This window comes from Thermobia domestica, chromosome 11 (assembly GCF_964235325.1).
Source record: "Thermobia domestica chromosome 11, izTheDome1.hap1.1, whole genome shotgun sequence".
NCBI classification, from domain to species: Eukaryota; Metazoa; Arthropoda; class Insecta; order Zygentoma; family Lepismatidae; genus Thermobia; species Thermobia domestica.
In genome coordinates, this window is record NC_137464.1 from 4,193,405 (window position 1) to 4,213,238 (window position 19,834).

At 34.9% G+C, this 19,834-nt stretch overlaps 1 protein-coding gene across 2 annotated transcripts in view; it reads right to left on the reverse strand.

Moving 5' to 3' along the window:
• Positions 1 to 2,366: 2,366 nt before the first annotated feature.
• IntS10 (integrator complex subunit 10) overlaps positions 2,367 to 19,834 on the reverse strand; it is a 59,349-nt gene continuing 41,881 nt past the window's right edge. Inside the window, exons 10-13 of one of the 2 annotated variants that reach the window (XM_081729936.1) lie at positions 17,652 to 17,839; positions 15,013 to 15,180; positions 6,762 to 7,021; positions 2,367 to 2,759 (exon numbers count right to left, since the gene is read on the reverse strand). In XM_081729936.1, the coding sequence (XP_081586062.1) occupies positions 2,600 to 2,759; positions 6,762 to 7,021; positions 15,013 to 15,180; positions 17,652 to 17,839 (776 nt within the window). In that variant the 3' untranslated portion in view covers positions 2,367 to 2,599. Of the gene's footprint in view, positions 2,760 to 6,761; positions 7,025 to 15,012; positions 15,181 to 17,651; positions 17,840 to 19,834 lie in introns of both variants that reach the window. The other variant, XM_081729935.1, reaches the window with a different exon arrangement.

Genomic DNA, 19,834 nt, shown 5'->3' on the forward strand with positions numbered 1-19,834 from the left:
TCTTCGAAAATTGGCGAAATGAAAATTTCCGTAGACAATAATCCACGCAGTTATCCTGCACGCGCGGTCCATGGATGATGATGAAATATTTGTCGCGAGGAGTTGGTGATTAGGCTCCGCCAAATCCTGCAACCAATGAACCAACAAATCGAGCACAGAAGCTTATATACACCATGTTTTTAGATTTATGGGATTCAGATGTAGAGCAGGGGTAACCAAACTTTTTGATTCAGTGATACACCTGACACTAAGAATATCTTTGGCGATCTACCTGTGAGGAATTGCTACTGGAATGTCATTTCCCTTAATTCATTTTTACGAGGGAAGTCGGAGTTAGATTTGTGGACCTCGGGGCAACAGAGGTTTAACAAGCAATAGTTTAAAAATAAGGAGCACAGGATTAAAGTTGTCCATTCTCTTCTGAAAATTATTTTCCTCTCAAAGCCTATATTTGGCAGCTAGTACGGAACTCTCGACTTGTATGCTGCACTGTAGATTTCTACTACAAGTTGAGATTTATTTTGCCGTTTGTCTTTTATTTTTGTTATGGACCTAGAGATGTGGATGTCGGTTAGACCACTAGTTCACCAGGTCCACATTTCTTCTTTTGCAAAGTGGAGTCATGACTCCTTATCAGAGCAACAACAACAAACACAATCACTGATCATTTGATGACGAGAAATAGTGTTCCTATTTTTCATCGAAACGAAACGTCTTCATCCTTTTATTCGAAATCATATTACCTCAATATATATTATTTTTCTTTTCCTAAAAAGCTTCGCGATCTACCCGATAATCTCCGGCAATCGAATGCTATAGAGGAGATACTACGTCCTTCTGAAATCTTGGTTCACGAGAAAGAAAAGATGTTTCCAATTTCGAACTATTTAAAGATACTGCCCTTTCCTAAAAGCCTGGTATGATGGTCTGTTTTGGAGAAACTGTACGAAGTCCTTAAAATTATAGCTGCGCTAGAATAATCGGAGACTACCTACTAACTAGACGGACCGGTTCTTACCCTGTTGGAGCCAAGATTTATTTTTGTTCCACTCCAGCTGAGGAGTTCTTCCCGGCGCTAAAAGTCGAATGAGTGTGAAGTCTTACTTTTACACCATGCATGGCCTCATTAGCTTCCCCCGAATGAAAGAAAAGGATGTTTAGACATAAAGGTCTGACGAAAGAAATATGCTTCTATTTACTTGTATTTGTCTTCTGTGCTTCTAAGCAGAATTAGTACGCAAATATGCTAATTTATGAAAATTAAAGAAGTGAAAAAGCGTTGATTGAGTCGAGCGTTAACCACTACGCTACCCACTCGAAGCACAGTGGGTAGCCATGCATTCCTGACTCTTTGAGTTTTACGAAATTTGGTTCAAGGGAAACCGGTTGACTCCTTCCTTCCGTCTAATTTACTCTTTAGTGAACTACGCATTCGTAGAGTTTCTGAGAGAGGTACGATGCAAGGGTTCCCTCATTAGATTCCACGCCTTCACGAGTTTACAGTGTCTGGGGTCTTCTGTTTCCTTTCACATTCTCATTCCATTTTTTCCATAATCATTTATTTTTTCATTATCAGTCTCCTTTAGCCGTGATTTCATTTGACTTCATTTATATTTTTTGAAGCGAATTATTCCTGATATAAGCAGACTGGAATTGTGCACTTACATATTTTACACATGAAGTTAGTGTAACAGTGTAGCGCACAAAAGAGAATCTAAAACGTAATAAAAAGCTACTGAAGCTTCTTCTTTGAAAGGGCTACACATTCTGATTCGATTAAAGACCATTAAAGAATGAATAGCTACTACCGCAGCAGAAAGCATATTAAGCTTCTATCACCCACTGAAACAGCACACATTATCTTGTCAAGTCCTCTACCCAAACACTAGTTAGTTCACTTATCTAACGTACATGTATTGGAACATGGATAGAACGACCAGTTTCTTCCCCTGAGGTTCAGAAAGGAATATGAGAAGACCTGGAATGGAGAGGTACGTTAGGGACAACCCGTATACAACGACTACATAGTTATTGGTTTATCATACACATAAATTAATACCCCTGCAATATAACGGCACTGCTTTGTTAGAGTATTAAAAAGGCAAATCCTTAAGAAAACAGCATCTCAAATATTGCAAAAGAATATTACCTCTATTACAAAGTGAAACTTATATTCCTATTGCCCCACATTAACTAATGAAGTAACATGCAGTTGTAGATGCTGCAGAAATTAATATTTCGAGACTAATTTGAAGCTTGCGAATTTTAAATCAAAGCGAACGGCGATGACCATATTTCTGTTTTCTTTACGTACTAATTACAACTAATACAGTACAATTCAATATATGTATACAAGAAAAAGCTAATTAAAAGCTTAGCGTAGTTTATTTTACAATATATATATCGTTTCTGTACAAAAAATATTACATGATGCGAACTCACATTTCTGGACTCTCTCTCTTGATAAACACAGACAGATGAAATAACATATTCTTCAATGTATTTGCATTGTTTTTCATCTTGTACTAGTCGCCTTATGTTTAAAATAAGTTCTTTTAACACAAACTATTACTTTGATTCAAGCATATTCTGTCGAGTTTCATATCAAATTTTGCAATAGGTTATCCTTCTCGGCTGAAAGAAATTTCACTATCAATGCATCCAAGGGCTCATTACATCGAGCCACTTGCCTCCGCATCGCCATCTTAAAATCTTCCTTTACGCCTTTGTCAGTGCCACGAGTGGAAATTCTCCGTTGACTACAAAACATAAAAACACAATTAACAATTATAATTTTGATTATTAGTTTATTTATTTATTTATTTTTCAAAACTATAGTGTTCTTGCCTCCTATTCAAGGGGTTGAAATTAATATCCGTTTCTATTCTCAACTTTGTTACACAAAGGAATTACAGTAAGATAAACTTAAGTAAAGTTCGATCCGAATCCATCTTAAAGATCCACTAAATATGTGTAAATTTTCAACAAAAAAATACTTTCTCGATTTTTCAAAACATAAAATGATATTTTACTAAGCAATATACGTGGAGTTACAATGCTTAAATAAATGCAGAATCTAACGTACATATGAGAATGTCTATAGCACATGCGCCTCCAGGGAAAAGCGATTGTATCAAAACTGCATTCACTGAGTCACTGACTCTACGTAACTAGAATGCTATTGTACACCGTAAAGAAGCAATTGCTACACACAACAACTCGGAATCTTATTGACAATGAAATAATCGGTGTATAAGACGCATCCCATTTTTCTTGCCCTTATTCTCAAAGAAAAACGTGCGTCTTATGCGGCAGCAAATACGGTGTATATTTCCACTGAAATCATCAACAAATTCATGATATAATCTAATAAAGAACAAAAATATATATCTATATTAATCTTTATATATACAAATGGAGTGTGTATGCTACACCATAACTCTGAAACGCCCGAAGCAATTTTAACCAATTTGGTACACATATTACCTACACTCTGGAAAAAAGAGCATTGTCGGGGTAAGATTCCCTTAGCAAACCTAGGAGCAGATGAAGAGGGAACACATACACAAATGATAGAAAATTGTCCATGTTATTGTCGAATCCATAGTTTTCAGGGTCCATGAGCTGATTGGTGACAGTTTTGGTGCCTTTAAGTCCAGCCTCAGTTAAGGTAAGGCCCCTAGCACACCTACGAGAAGTAGGAGGGGTGACATGTAAAAATGATTGAAAACGACAGATATCAATGTGGAATCCATAGTTTTAGGGATAGCTGAGATGAACAGTGACACTTCCGATGCTGTTCTAATCCAAAATTCAGATGATAATTGATGATTGTTTAGTTTAGCGTTCCTTTCAGCAGCAAGACTATATGAGACGTGAACCTACAGTTTAATGTGGAATCCGAACCACATTAGCTCCCTCAGGGAATCGAACCCAGATCTCTCACGTCAAAGAATCCAAAATTCAGTCCCCATTAGTACTCCTAAAGGGGAGTATGGTGGTGTAAAAAATGCACACATTTCAGGGATCCTACGTTGATTGGTGATAGTTTTGGTCCCTTTACGTCCAAGGTCGGCTCCCAGTTGGGGTAAGACCACCCTAGCACTCCTAGGGGAGGGCAAGAGGTGCATATAAAATGAAAGAAACGACCGATATTAGTGTTGAATACAGTTTTCGGGGTCACTTAGATAAATAGTGACACTTCCGGTGCCGTTTAAGGCCGATTTAAGATCTCATTAGCACTCGAGGGGTGGGGTTGGGGGTGAAATGGTGATATGTAAAAATGTCGAAAACGACCGATATTAGTGTCGAATCATTAGTTTTCAGCGTCGCTAAGTTAATTGGTGGCAGTCTATAAAACGTTTAAGTTTAGCCTACAGGAGAGCAAGTCCCTCTGAGCACTCCTAGGGGGAAGTGGGAGGGGCAGATATAAAAAATAAGAACTAACCGTTATTAGTGTGAAATCCATAGTTCTTCACGTCGCTTAGATAAAGAGCAGTACCCCAGACGACATTTAAGTTCAAGTTCATCTTTATCTGTCGGTAATGAGGTGGGGGAAATGAAAAATAAAATGTCAGAAATGACTAACATTTGTGTCGAATTCATAGTTTTCAGGGTCGGGAAACATGTGATCAATTTTAAATGACTTTTGGAAGATAGTACCTACCCACTTTAACCTGGGTTTCTTAATTATACCGGTTTGATTAAAGGCGTATTCTGTGGGGGGTAGGGTGTTTTCATATTTATGCCAAAAGTAGAATATCTTCTGTATTTTTATCATTACATTTTTATTGATTTCAGAAACCTATTCTTTCCGTGCGAAAAACGGGCACTTCTATTGTTGTAAATAAAAATAAAGTAGATGAGGAAAGAAGTGCAGCAGGCCATCTTTCAACTGTCACTGTCTCCATTCTTGCGATCGTTATAAAAATTCGGCGTCACATCGTTATTCAGCATCTGACACAGCAGGTCTACAGAGCACAAAATTTCAACCTTGTGCGCGAAATTTAGTCCCATCCATAATTAGTACGTCTTTTGCTTCGTGTGTTTCTATCATGAAACTTATCTTGTTGTAAACGAAAAACATGAAACTTTAGAAATCTCTTCATGTTATGATTAGTTTTAACAATACCTCAAACAATAATGTTTTATAATTCGTACACAATTTGGGAAATCTTCGAAATGGCACACACTTCCGTTTGATGTTGCGTACTACAAAACCGTATCTTAAATAAAATTAAAAAAAAAACTGTATACATTTATAGTTGGTGCATACAGTATTTGGTACATATATATATATATATTTTTCCTCTACCCTTCTGCTCTGTGAATAACCAAGTAATGCTGGAAATGCAATATGAAGTCTTTTAATTATTAAGGCAATCATACATTGGAATGATAAAAATCAAATCCGAGATGCATCTGTTAAAAGTTTAAAAGTCTTTTTGTGTGTTCGTAGTCTTATCTATCTGGTTCATCTTGTAAAGAATAGAACAATCAATACAAGTACTATTGCCATTTCCTTATACCGTTTTATTGAAGGAAAAAAAGGAATACTGACTTATTTGCTTATGCCTGTCTTTTACATGTGAGTTATATATTTTTTTCATTTACCAATTTCTTTATAATTTCTTTTTAAATACTACATTATTAATGACGTCTATACCGCAGAGGCAAAAGTATTATGGTAATAATAAGACACTTTCACGTGATTCTCTTGGTATGTTAAAATAGTTGAACGCTTGCTTGCTTGATTTTGTTGAACGTATAAGATTTGTCATACTAAGCTCCGAACAAGCTTACACACTTGCCATGAGTTTATGGCAAACCTTCAGACAGGTTGAAATCTATTATAGGAATATCCTTTCACTTATCATTCTTCTCTTCTTTTAGAAACAACTACGTTTAGAAGTTACACAGCGTTCATCTTCAAGATTTTTAATAAAAGGGGAAAACGAAATACAGTAAACCTATGATTTACGTCAATTTGCAGTTACGTTATAAATATCACAAATTAAAATACAGCTTTATGTCAAACATTTCGTTAATATAATAATATATTTCCTTACTAAATACTTCTGCATGATGTTTCATTTGTATAATATTACTTTATATAATATTGTTCTTTGTTACGAAGTTACACTTAAGCAATTTATAAATTCGACCTGCAAGTTACGTAAAGGTTTATGAAACGCATAAGTCCTGGAATTACTGTAATATTGATTGTTGATTTGGAGTTTAACACCCTTTTCAGCAGCGAGACTGTATGAGATGCGACCTACTGCTTAGCGTGGAAACCGAACCACATGTGCTCCCGCCGGGAATCAATATTAAAAAAGAAGCCTTCATGAATCCACCCGATGTATGAGTACTCTTAAATGAAAAGTCAACTTACACAAAGACTTGGTATCTCTAGTTATGTAATGTTAATCTGAGGACGGGGCATAGATTCACGTACACTTTTTAATTGTATTTCATTTCTCAATTTAATTAATTAAAAAACTTAAAGATAAGCACTAAGTAAGTTCGAAACATAGTCCATTGACTGACTGATCGAAACGCAGTAATCTGTATAAGAAAAAAAAAATAAATTAATAAGTGCAAGGATATTCCTGCAACTTATGAAATATCAGCCATACTTGATATAGTAAAACACACTGAAATGAGCTTATTCTAATGTTGGGGATTCCCTATCAGTGAATCTGATTTCAGGAACCCTAATTTCTAAATCAATCTTATAAATAGATTAGAAAATACTTTACCTGGTGAGTTGAGCTGCAGAAAGAGGCATAATATCGAGAGCAATGCTGCCACCTAGCTCTGTCGACAAATACATGAATTCCTCCAACATGTCCACATTAATGATGTAACTGGAAAACAATGGATAGGAGAAGCTCCCCTTCTGTCGAATCTTCTCGATCACCTGAAGAAACAGCTCCTCCTCCAGAGGCCAGTCAAACTGCAGGAGAACGAGCATGTGGCCCAGCGCGATATCCGTCTCCAGGCTACGTTTCATGCACAGCTGCTGTACAACAAACAAAAACAACAATTAGTTGTGAGCACAAAAAATAGGTTTTTGGAAAAATGAAACGGGATTTTGAAAATTACGGAAGTGTTTTCGAAACTGTTTCGGTTTTCTGTAAAAGCCCTTTTGCTTCCGTGTTAATTTGGGTGTGAGTACTACAAGAAGAAGAAAAAATACCGGCTTCGGCGAAAATCACATTGGTTTCAGTAAAAACCCAGAACTCTTTACGAGAAAACGGAAAACGGTTTTGGTGAAAAATCGAAGAAAAGTGAAATGTTTCTCTTTTTTTCTACAAACCAGTTTCGGTTTGTTATAAAAACTGGTTTTAGCCATCCCTTGTTCAAACATCCGATGAGATACACATCGACGCTACCGTGTTCTTTTAACCGCCCTGTAAAAAAAAAATAAAAGAAAAAAAGGAGATTCTCAGTTTGACTTTGTGTGTATTTGTATGTTTGTATGTGTGCAGTCGATTATCTCGAGAATCGTTGTCATAATTCGATGCGGTTTTAACTAATCGAATAAGCTAGCTACTCCCAAGGAAAGTTTATACATTTTAGAAATTGAAAAATGCAATAATTAATTAATTAACTTGTAAAAAACAAAATTATTCCTGCAACGCCTAATGAGAAAACATATCCTACAGCATGCTGCAACCAGAAATTCAACAATAAATTCGGACTGCATACAGTTAAGAACTTTTTCAGCCAGCTTTCTCCGGATGATTTAACACTAATAATGAATGTTTAGATAATTGGTATTGTCATGACTGTTTACATGTCGGTCTTGCTCAACTTTTGCTAGACTATTATGCACTTCTTCTGTGATTGGTAGCCCAATGAGAAAGCATCTTGGAGGTCGAAATTTCCAGAATGACAGCGGCTGTTTTACTGACTTTTCTGTCTATGTTTCCTGTTTAAATTGTCTACATATCTTGAGCCTTCTAAGATATCTTGAGCCTATAGGAAGTCACGATGGCCATTGCTAAAGGCTTACATCTGGTTTCAAGAGTCGGAGTTTGATCCCAGGCCATGTGAGTTAGTGATTGACGACACTGAAACAGAGAGGGGACAAAAATAGACTCAAATGTGGGGACATTTACATATGCAAGCTTAGGATTGGAGAAACAAATTATCGGACAGCATTTATTCTGAGGAAAGTTGTGATTTTCTTAATCATAATAAGAACCATAGCTTCTGAGTAAAACCTGCGAATTTACGTGAAGAACTCTTTTTAAAGCATCAGAGGACTGCGCAGGGAGAGAAAACTCTTAACAATGGGAGAATGAGAAATTAAAAAGTCAGAGTTTTAGGAGGTAAGTTTCGAACCTTTCGGCAATGACCACTGAACCATTGAGAATACTACTTGACGATTCACGGTTTTTCGCTTATCTCAAGAACATCAACACTTTCGAAGGCAAATGTTCAAACAGGTGATGTTTAAGATGTACTACAAGCTCTCACAAATAAACAATCGGGGATCTACACATTATATATATATTGGTAAAGTACCATTCTACATTAGTAAAAACACGAAATCTGATAAAAGGGTCTAAAGGAAACATTGTAATCTATGAAGAATCTTATTTGCACATTCGTCTCAATCTTTTACAAGCTCTCCTTGCTGGTCTTGTGGTTAGCGTGTGTATCTTTGGTTTCACACGGTCCCGGGTTCGTTTCCCCATGGGAGAATAAAATTTTAATTTCACGATTACTCACTTTTATTAAACATCCGTCTTTTTTAGCATATAAGGAAATTAATCATTAAAGAACATTTATTTCCTTCAGTAATTTGTAAGTAAATGAGTCCAGCGAACTTATCTCTGAATGGAAGGAGTATATTACGTCACAGCAGCAGTGGCTGCTTTAGACAATTTGCATCTTTTCTGAAATAAAATTGTTTTGTGGAAAGTTCATACATCCTTACGGCCCAATACCTTTCGTCTGATTCGAAGAATTTCAACATCATCACCCTCAACTATCAGCTGTTAAATGATGTTAGGGCGAACCCACTGCAACTGATACACTAACGCCATCTCATGTGTAAAAGGCTAACTACATTTAAAACTACGTGGCATTCTGTTGCGGTTTTTACTAGTGTAATACACTATTCGCGAGGAAGGCAGTTACCTATAATAATAATAAAAAAAATATTTCAATAATTTGATAACTGATTATTACGCATTTCTTCACGTATGTTTCGTAGGAAGATCCATTTCATAGGGAGTTTCTCCTAACCTTAGTCTACGTATCTAACTAAATTACTGGATAACGGAAAAAAAAAAAAAAAAAAAAAAAAATAATAATAATAATAATAATAATAATAATAATAATAATAATAATAATAATAATAACTTTTTTAAAAAAATGAATCGACTTTAAAAAAGGCATTAAAAGGTAAAAAAAATAATTCAAGCACTAAAAAGCAGATGATAATAATACAGTGCGTGAAAGCATAAAATAATTTATTAGCATTATCTGTTTTTTTTTTTTTTTTTAATCATGCCAAGCGAAACATATTAAGGACTCATAAAATTGCCATCGAAATAATACTACATTAGGGAATAATTTCCATTTTGAAGTACTTTATTATTATTATTACTATTATTATTATTATTATTATTATTATTATTATTATTATTATTATTATTATTATTATTATTACCGTCTGCTTTTTAGTGTTTTTATTATTCTTATTTATTTATTTTTGGCTTTTAGTACCTTTTTAAAACTCGATTCATATTTTTTAAAAGAAGTTTTTATAAGAAATATAATTCCATCCCATAATAGGTATTTTTTAAGATTTACTTTAAGCCCGAGTCGGCATAAATTACGTATTTTCAAATTCAATAAAACATGAAGATGTTTTTAGTATTTTCAAGTTCAAAATGTCAGGACGGCGTAATCTACGGCGGTAATTCATCTTCTTGGCATACAGCAGTGGATTCTAAAATAGAGAATACGAAAATGTTCCATTCCACAAAACAGCACCAAGTTGGTTTCTCAAATGCTATTACACAGCAAGTATTTCTTCAGTATGTATTTAAATGTTTCAAGTGGAAAAAAATCTCTATTGACAATTACTATGTCACTTAACAGTTTGTTGAGTGACTCGCGGTTCAAGATCGTCAATTGACTTTCTATTTATCTTTTGCACAAGTACATATCAGGGACTTTTCATTATCCATAAATTTGGAAAAGAAGGGAATCTTACTACGAACTACAAACTTATTCCACTCTACAGAATGAACAATGCGTCATATGTTTTATGTAGTAACATTGTTTTTTAAGATGCGCTAAGGAGAAGGAGAGAAGTGCTTCGAAATCGTTCCCAGGTTTTCTGTCTTTTGAATGTTTTAACGTATGAGAAATTATTATTTCCTGTTAACAGATATGCATACCATAGTATTATTTAGTAATAAAACAAGTGAAATTCTCTCGGTGATAATATCCTCTTCATTCATTTGTTTTTATTTTATTTATTTATTTAATTTATTTATATCTGACACTGACGTTTTTATTCTACCCAATGAGCTGCTTAAGAACTTTGATTGTTTATGACTTAGTAACCAAAACCTTGAACATCGTAATATTTCAGACGCTTCTACAGCAGGTCAAGTTTAAACCCGATTGGTTCACTTCCTATAATACATAGTTTCCTTTATTTCTCTGGGGAAAATGAAACAAAGGACAAAAAAATGAATTAATCTTCATTCTTATAATTCTTCAGTTTTATATTTACTATTATTTTATCAAGAATCAACGTTTCATTGTATCGAGAAACGCAAACTTCTACTGTAATGATGTAACATCACTATTGTAATGATTGTCTTTCAGGAACTTCCTTAAGAACTGAAAGACGCTTGGAACGGACTGTAAAAAGGATTTGACAGCAAAATATGTCACAGAATAACGTATAGTGCTTAACTTTCTGTTTGGAGTTAAAGCACTGAAAGCTGTTGCTATTTTAACATTTTATTTCTTGTATTGATGACATTTCCTTTTGTCTGTTCACTGCCAGGTGTTGTTGTTTTAATCTGTTTTCTTCTAGTTTATGAATTCATAATTCACACAAATATAACGTAAAACTCATAAAACCTTCAATGCTTGTATTTACCTAGCGAATAGACTGCTAATTAACGGCGGATTTCTAGTTCTACGATAAACTTCAGATAAACTTCTTTCAATATGAAAAGAAATTCTGTGTAAAATTTTAACAGCTGTATTGTTGTATTCAGTACAAATGCTTCAAAAAATCTAATAAAACCATTTTTTAAATAGAATTCCAAAAGTGTTCTTTAATTCTTATGCCAAGCTTAGCTTCATACCTATATAGGAATTCAGAAGAACATTTGGCCTCAGACTCCAGAATGAGAGTACGACAATACTATTAACAGAGTAACTCTTGCATTTAACTGAATTTATTTTATGAAGGCTGATCAACTTTCCTCAAAATAAATTTAAGATGTTGATTACCTAAAATATTCCAACCCACCATCATCGATTATACTTGATGTGAAGACCACCGGCACGGACTATTGCACGAATCATAGCTTTCACCGTAGCAGACCTCGGTGGCTGTACCGGAGTATATTGTCCCACTCTTGCTTGCAGGCTTTTTAGAAGCGAAACTCACGAGATGAAAGGCATCCTTTAAGAAGTCCAAAAGCACAGTAATCCAAGGAGCATAGTAAAGCCTCCAGAATATCGCATAGGTACCAGCTGTAGCTTGTATATGTCGGTAGAAGCCCACTGACTTGAAGCTTTGTCCTGTGCAGTTCCACACGATGAGTGTCGTGAAACAATATTGTATCCCCCCCCCCCCCCTTCGCATACACTGAATTTAAGGTGAGTATATGTTGAAGATTAGATAGGTATACTCCCCATTACATACCTAATTATTGGTAACAAGACGCACTAATTTTGACTTTTTCCGATATTAATCTTGAGCTTACCTCTGTAACAAAACCCAGTAACAACCTTTCAAAAAACTTCCTTTACAGTCATGTAAAAAGTTACTCGGTTTTTCTCATGAACACCTTCGTAGGTGATGACCTTCATTTAGGTAGATCCATGCCTCATCCAGTATCACAAACAAATTTCCAGAAGTCACCAGCTAGATGGTGCTCGTACAACCTTATGCCATTACTCTGTTTGGTCCACGATAGGCTGTGGTGTTAACACATATATACTAGCCTCAATTAGTAATGGAATGGACGAGTCACTGTTGATTGGGACACATCGAATAATTTGGCCATAATATGTTGTGTAAGGGATTCTCATAGGTCACCATGTTCCTGATCTTGTTTAGCACAAGGCTTGTGAGTTTCAGTGACGTCCTCTTTGGATGCGATTTCGTTGGTGAAGTAGGCTGCTGTACACAATGTTTAGCTATAACACTAACACTAGGCCGTCCTGCCACAAAACAATTGTTTTGACACTGTTCTAATGTGCGGGAAATGCTAGAGTTTGCATGGAAAAGAGTCATCACATATCCTTTCCAAAACTGATTTTTTCGGTGGCATTTTATTCACTACACCACTTTGACTCTGCTACACCAAAGCTGAGAGGCTGATATACGTGTGGCTACAGTTTTGTTGTTCTGTAAAACTGGGTTTGACAGGTGCTGCTGCATGTAACTTCTCAGATAGAAACAAATCAACCTTTGTATATTTATAACTTAAATATATAGTCTGCTGTACGCCTGACATTAGCAGAAATAAAATCTGGTTGTAATCTTAGGGTTAGTCTTGGGACAATTTTGAACGTTTTGTTTTATTCTCTGCACTATTGAGTGTGATTTGTTTTTAAATATGCACATTATAACTACTTTTCTGACCTAAAGAATAAAATTAAATCTATTTGACGATTTAAATCTTCGGTCGTAGAAACTAGTCTACATAGTCTAAAAAAGAAATTAATTAATATATGTTTTCCATCTATTCTTTCAAGTAAAGTGTTCATTGGACTATACGTGTTAAAGCACCATTACAAGTTTTCTCTCTTCCTTTACATAAAAAAAGGCAACGGGCCAATATTATTGGAATGTTCAGAAGGGATTTACTATTTAAAACGAGATCTGAGCCACCATTTGAGTTTTACAACTGTCATCTAAAACCACAGGAAACCTTTATTTAATATCCCTTTCGCCATAATATGAGACGTTTTAAAACAATTCATGACTCTTAGTCTTGAAGTAAGGTAAGTGGGGTAATTGTGAAACAAAAAGTGGAGCTATTGTGAAAGACCCCTTTTTTTTCAGAACTTTGTGACTTTGAAGTCTCAAAAAATATAATATAAAAATGTATTATTATATCTATTGCATATATGTCAAATATCTGAAGTATGACAGTTTTTGAGAGAAAAAATATAATTTGAAAGCATCCATATTTCAACGAATAAACTTATTTTTTCTCGCAAAACTTTTAAATGCCTCTCTAACTAACTAAATAGATATTCTTGTAGAGGATGTTTTAGACTTTACAGAACATGTAAGTAATGAGTGAAATGATGCATGGTGGAGGGGCCACATGGGTCAAAAGTCAAGGGACTATTATGAAACATGATAACATTGAAATATATGAAGGACTGCGTGTTAACTATGATGTTTCAGTGCCACTAAGTTGTAGAACATCCAAGGAAAAACAATAGAAGGCTCGTGACTCTTCAAGCAGCGACGAAGAATGTCTTGTTGAAGCTTGCTGAAGAATGATTGCTTGTCTCACAGCATCTTCTGATGATAAATAATTTGGATGACCCACGACCTGACGATTTTGTCGAAAGAGAGGACTCTAAAATAGAGTGCATTAGACCAGAACACTTTGTTCTTGCAACTTTTAAAGGATGTCGCCGAAATAGTACCACATATCGTTATATTATGACAGTTTTAAGAGTCCTACCTCATGATGAATTTGATGTTATGGGCCTTAAATGTGAACAAGAAATCATTTAAACCAGTCGAAACTGACATTTCATTCATTAAGGAGTCGGCTATCATTGGCATTTTGCCTACTCCCGCAATGGTAATGTCTGCTGATAGATATTAAATACTGTTTTGAAGAGATTGTTGATGTGTTTAAAGTGTAGAAGCTAAGACTGTTTGTAGGTATTCCAATGAGAACATAATCTTGGAACTTTTCATGCTATGCAACAGGTGTGTGTGTCTACGTTTATTGTTCAGTACAAGCTGTGAAATGTTCATCTTATTTTCTATTTTTCCGCGTTTAATCACGACAACGGCATGATATTTTATAACTGATATTTTCTGCATGATACGCAGCTTTTCATGGAAACAGAGAGATTTATGGTGAAGACAGAATATGAAAGTAATTTTTCTTACTCCATCATCATTTGCAAAGTTATTACTGATAAAGTAAGTACCAAAAACTCGAGTTATTATTCATTTAATTTTTGACAGGAAATGAATGGGTAACTATCAGACATAATTAAACCAAATGTTGTCGTGTGAAACATTACACCAAAAGCATTTTATTATAGCCTTCAGTCTTAGAGTCTTCAATCTTGTAAGTTATGTGGGTGTTTCACAATAGCCCCATTGCTGCTTCAAAATAGCCCCTGCATTTGAGGCTATTTTGAAACACATATTTTCAATTTTTCCAGCAAAACTAAACGTAATAACGAAAAGCACCTGAGCTGTTTTAAAAGATGTTTGTGTAACGTACATAATGGTATTCTTTCATGTTCTAATCCAAGCAGCTTTTGCTGTACACTCAAAAGGATGGGTTTTTGTTTCACAATTACTCCATTTGGCCCTATTCCTGTTGAAAAGCGTCTTCACCTTCAACACTTCTTCAATTGTGAGCCTTCAGCTTTATTGAAATTCTAAGTCTACATAAAATGATAATCTAAACTTACCAATAAAGAGGACTGCCTAGTATCGCAACTAAACTAAACAAGATTGCCTAAATCTCTACTCTCGAGTTCTTATGAAAACGAAAATTGTATTAACTGAGTTGAATATTTGCCTACCTTAAATGCTGTAACAAGAAGCTTAACGCAATACTGCAGAACTTCAGTCTTATTCATGGCTAAAAAGTGAAGATGTCTGTTTCTCGTTGGTTGTTTTAATAACGTTGAAAGCTGTCCAGATCCTGAAGGTAACGCAGATACAACTTCCAACACATGCTCACAGGCAGCCTGGGGAAAGGAGACAAACATGTCTTACTCTCTTCTCTTATCTTATGTTACTTAAACTCGAAAATAACAATACATTAAATAATATTTACTACACTGCTATCTAATATGAGACGCTAAGATTTGTAAAAGTAAAAGCATATTGTGCCATACACGATCTATAGTAAATAGGTTCCTTCCACGAGGTAGTTACTAGAAATATCTGACGTTCTAGCTTCCTCGTAAGCATTTCGATCTTCAGTGTGAAATACTCGGTTCGATTCCCAGTGCAGTTAGAAATGCTTCAGACTCCATATTAAACTATAGTCCACTTCTCGTACAACCACAACACCGAAAAGGGCTTTAAGAAATCAATTTAATACGTAATCATTCTTTTTACTGCTGCTAATTGGAGCTTAACGTACTTTTTGAGGACCGATATTATATAAGATGAAGCCTACAGCTTAAAGTGCGATCCAAGAAAAATACTCGCGTTTGTAGCCACGGCAAGCATTTCCGCTGGGAACTGCACTTGAGGCTATGTGCACGTTAGGCATTGGTTGCGAAGAGACGCACGATCTCATATATGTTTTGGATTGGATTGAAATTTAGCGTCCCTTTCAGCACTGAAGCTATATGAGACATGAACCTACAGTTTTAGCGTATTCGAACCACATCATCTCCCGCCGGGTATTTGATATGTGTATGTGGTTGATAATACCGATTCTTTCACAAAAAACTCTCTCCTTCGGGATGAATATAAAATCACAAAGCATCTATTTCAATATCCAGAGATATAACATTCGAAATGTTCGTTCTGTGTACGTGAGTTCAATTGTCCTCGAGTGTAAGTGATGTTAAGTGCTATTTGTGATGGACTATTTTCAGAATCGCCTGCAATGAATTTCTTAAGTTACTTTTAAGGACTTGTAAATAGCACCTGTAACAGTGTCATCAGCGCCCTAATTACCAATGCTACTCTCCTCTTGGTGGATTAAATATTCCCTCGCGCAAGCATGTCTAATAAAATACAACATCGCCAATAGTTTAGCAGTTTTTATGTTGTTATGATTTTATTATGCACATAACACAATATGTATATAGTTATTGCCTTTACGCTCCGCTCTTGTTAATCTGTGCGTGAGAGATCCGAGATGACAAATACTTGCAGGTACGGTAAAACTGTTGGAATATATGAAACAAACATTTAAGTCATTTTATGGTTGTCTCATATTGTCAATCTGTACAATATATTTATCTTTAATATAACCGGAAAGTTATTGATGATAAAAAAAAAAAAAAAAAAAAAAAACGCAATTTTCTCTTCTTTTGTTATCAATGTTCTATATTCCACCACGATGAGGCGCTAGAACGAAGTGCAAATCAAAGATAATTTGACGAAGTGCACATTATTTAGTATGCACTCCATTTGTAGACTTCGAGCGTGCATCCTCGAAGTGTGCGCTTTGCACCTTTCGACACGCCCTTTGACAAAACTTCTTGCAAAATGGCACGAATAGAATATAAATTGATGGATTAATTAACAGTAAGCAATAAATTGGGCTCCTCTCAAACTTATTCCTGGCTCTTACCACAGTGAAATCTCCTTTAATAATGGATACCTTTTGTTTTTCTTTTTTCTTTTGTTTCGAAAAATACGTAATATTACGCGATAGTACCCTCCCTTTTACGAGTATTCTCAGAAACGGACAGTTTTTTTTTTTTTCAACGTTTTAGTAACCTCTTCATAATGGACAGGAAATATTCTTAGTTCATAATTATTCCGCATTTTGAAAATAAATCTGTGATGTAGCAGGAAAGAGAAAATTTCTTTTTCATAAGTCAATGGTCTGATAGAAGATTACAGAGAATAGTTGCACCCTGATCATGAAATTATTCTTTTCGCTGTCCACAATTAATAATAATACATTTCCCATGTTATTATTACGTCATTTTTACTTTTAGCAAAATCAATAGATCAATTAAGGGATTTTCACAGGAGATGACATGTACTTTAGATAAAAATGATCACGTACGCAGTATATTTTGTAGCCTACCTGAACATATCTACCTCCTGTTTCTGCGACATTGTACAGATTTCAATATTCACATTTATATGCGATGTATTTCACATACACAATTAGCGCATGAACTTGAGTAATCTTTATAAGTGCGAACACCTCTCATTTACAGAAAAATAATCATGTCCCATCAGCATGAGTTATTCAGAGGTTTTAATGGACTCCAGTACAAAACTGCCACACTGAGAAGTGTCCAAAAATATTAAATGAAATATTTTATATAACATCCCTTTAGCTGAAGGAACCACATGCTTAATGGAAGTGAATGATCATGAGATAATTGGTGGAATGACAATCTGGGAGGAAAGTCATTCCTGATGTTATCCACCACTAACTCAGCAGACCAGAGATCTAACCAAGACCCCCAATACCTGAGGTAGACTCTACATCACGTACTCTGCTCTGAATACTCACTGAATATTTTCCCATACAAAAATAAACGGTGGTTAATCGTAGATTCTTCTTGCATGGTGAATCAAAGCCCTGGTGTATTTTGATGAGCGCCTCTTGGAACTTCCCTGTATAAAGCATCATGTCTATGAGGAAGCCCTGTAGCCACGGCCACGTGTCCACCTTCAGATGCTGACTCAACTTCACGAACTCTGCATAAACAAAGTAATAACATTAATAGTATTTATTAACTATATTAACATATCTTCACTTTCTAAATAAATAAATAAATGAAATGGAGTCAATCAATTATCTTTCATTCTTGGCTCCTCCTCTTTTGTCTTCTGTTTGTTTGTTTGTCAGGGTCTCTGAATTTTTCAGGGGTTCTAGGTTGTCGTTTTACTGTAAAATTAATTAGGACATAACAAATGAATTTCAACTGTAGGAAACGTCACTTATTTAAGCATTACTTCAATGGATGCGGGTTCGGAAAATTTACGCTTCCACAAGTGCTCTTTTAACTATTCGAAGCCAACATACAATTGTGCTATAGCTGAATAATATAGTGATGAGTAAATATATATATATATATATTTCTACGTCCTTTTGCAAACATATTAAAAGAAGTCTTGTAAATACTTCTTAGAAAATAAAGTATGTACGCTTACTCATTCAAAGTAAATAGCATTTTAAGTTAAGAATTCTGAACTGAAGAATTAATTTCATGATATTGAATAAAATTTGAAAGGTATTTATTTATATATGTATGTATTTCTGGTGTTACGCAACGGTACGGCACCTTTATTTTTAGCAAAAAAGATGATATATATATATATATATATATATATATATATATATATAAAACTTATTATCAGGGTGGAAAAAATCATATTTTTTTAAAAAAATTATTTTTGTTGATTTTTTTTTTATTTAAATCGATTTTTTTTATTTAAATCAAATCTTTATCCTCGTATAATACAAGTCGCGAACTGAAGAAAAAACATTAGAAATTAGTATTAAATGTTAATTATGCCATTTAAGTGAAAGTATTGGGGTTGAATTTTGAATTAATCCCCAATCGTTAACCAATTTCAATCCCAAACAATGTTTCTTCAGCATTAAGGAAAAAGTACAGTAACATTTATCAACATGACACTTTTCTTTTCACGAAAGTTATTGATATTTCGCAGGGGCATATTAAAAAAAATCGGAACTAGAGCGGCACGAAATGCATATAAAGTACATAAATTTTGCCTAAAATTAACTAACTCTATGGCCTATGGAACCCGGAGCTCCAATGCCACGTTTGCAAAAGCTTTTCATTGACTTCTATCCTTAGCCAATTGGATCCAGTTTCTACTTTGTATTCCTATTTCTGAGAGATGCATCTTAATATTGTCCTCCCTCCCACCTGAGCCTAGGTCTTCCTAATGATCTTTTTGCGATTGGTTTTCCAATTAAGACTTTGAAAGCGTTCCTACTTCCTTCCATCCTGGCTACTTGACCTGAATCTCCTAGACTTGATGACCTTAACAATGTTTGGTAAACCGTATAAATTATGTAGTTCCTCGTTATGAAGTTCCCGCCCTTCCCCATTCCCGTTCCTCTTGGGTCCGAATATTCGTATCAGGATCTTGTTCTCAAATACTTTCAGTATATGCTCTTCCCTCATAGTAAGCGAGCATATTTCGCAACCATACAGAGCAACAGGCATGATTATCGTTTTATATATTTTAAGCTTCAAATTTCTCGACAAAAGATTTTGAACTGATTAATAACAAGAATTCCCTGCTTTTAGTCGACATTTAAGTTCTTCGTGAATATGGTTTAAGTCTGTTAATATTGATCCTAGATATTTGAAAGTATCCACTTTATCAAAAGTATTATTTGATATTTTAACGCATCCAAAATTTGCCGTATTATGATCCCGAGGAACTTCTATGTATTTAGTACATAAATTTCTAAATGCGCTCCTATTATCTGGAGACAAACAAATAGACGTGGACACAAGAGAATTTTCGCCTTAAATGTCCATGGTGATTTTCCCGTTGGAATAGTTAACGATTTAAAAACCGTATGTTACGAAGAGAAGAAAGCAGGATTCACCCGTTATCCGTTCAAAACGGGATTTTCCCTGATTGTTCTCTATATGATACTCGTTTTCATACTGTGCTTACATACATTTGAGTCTCATTGTATTATGATTA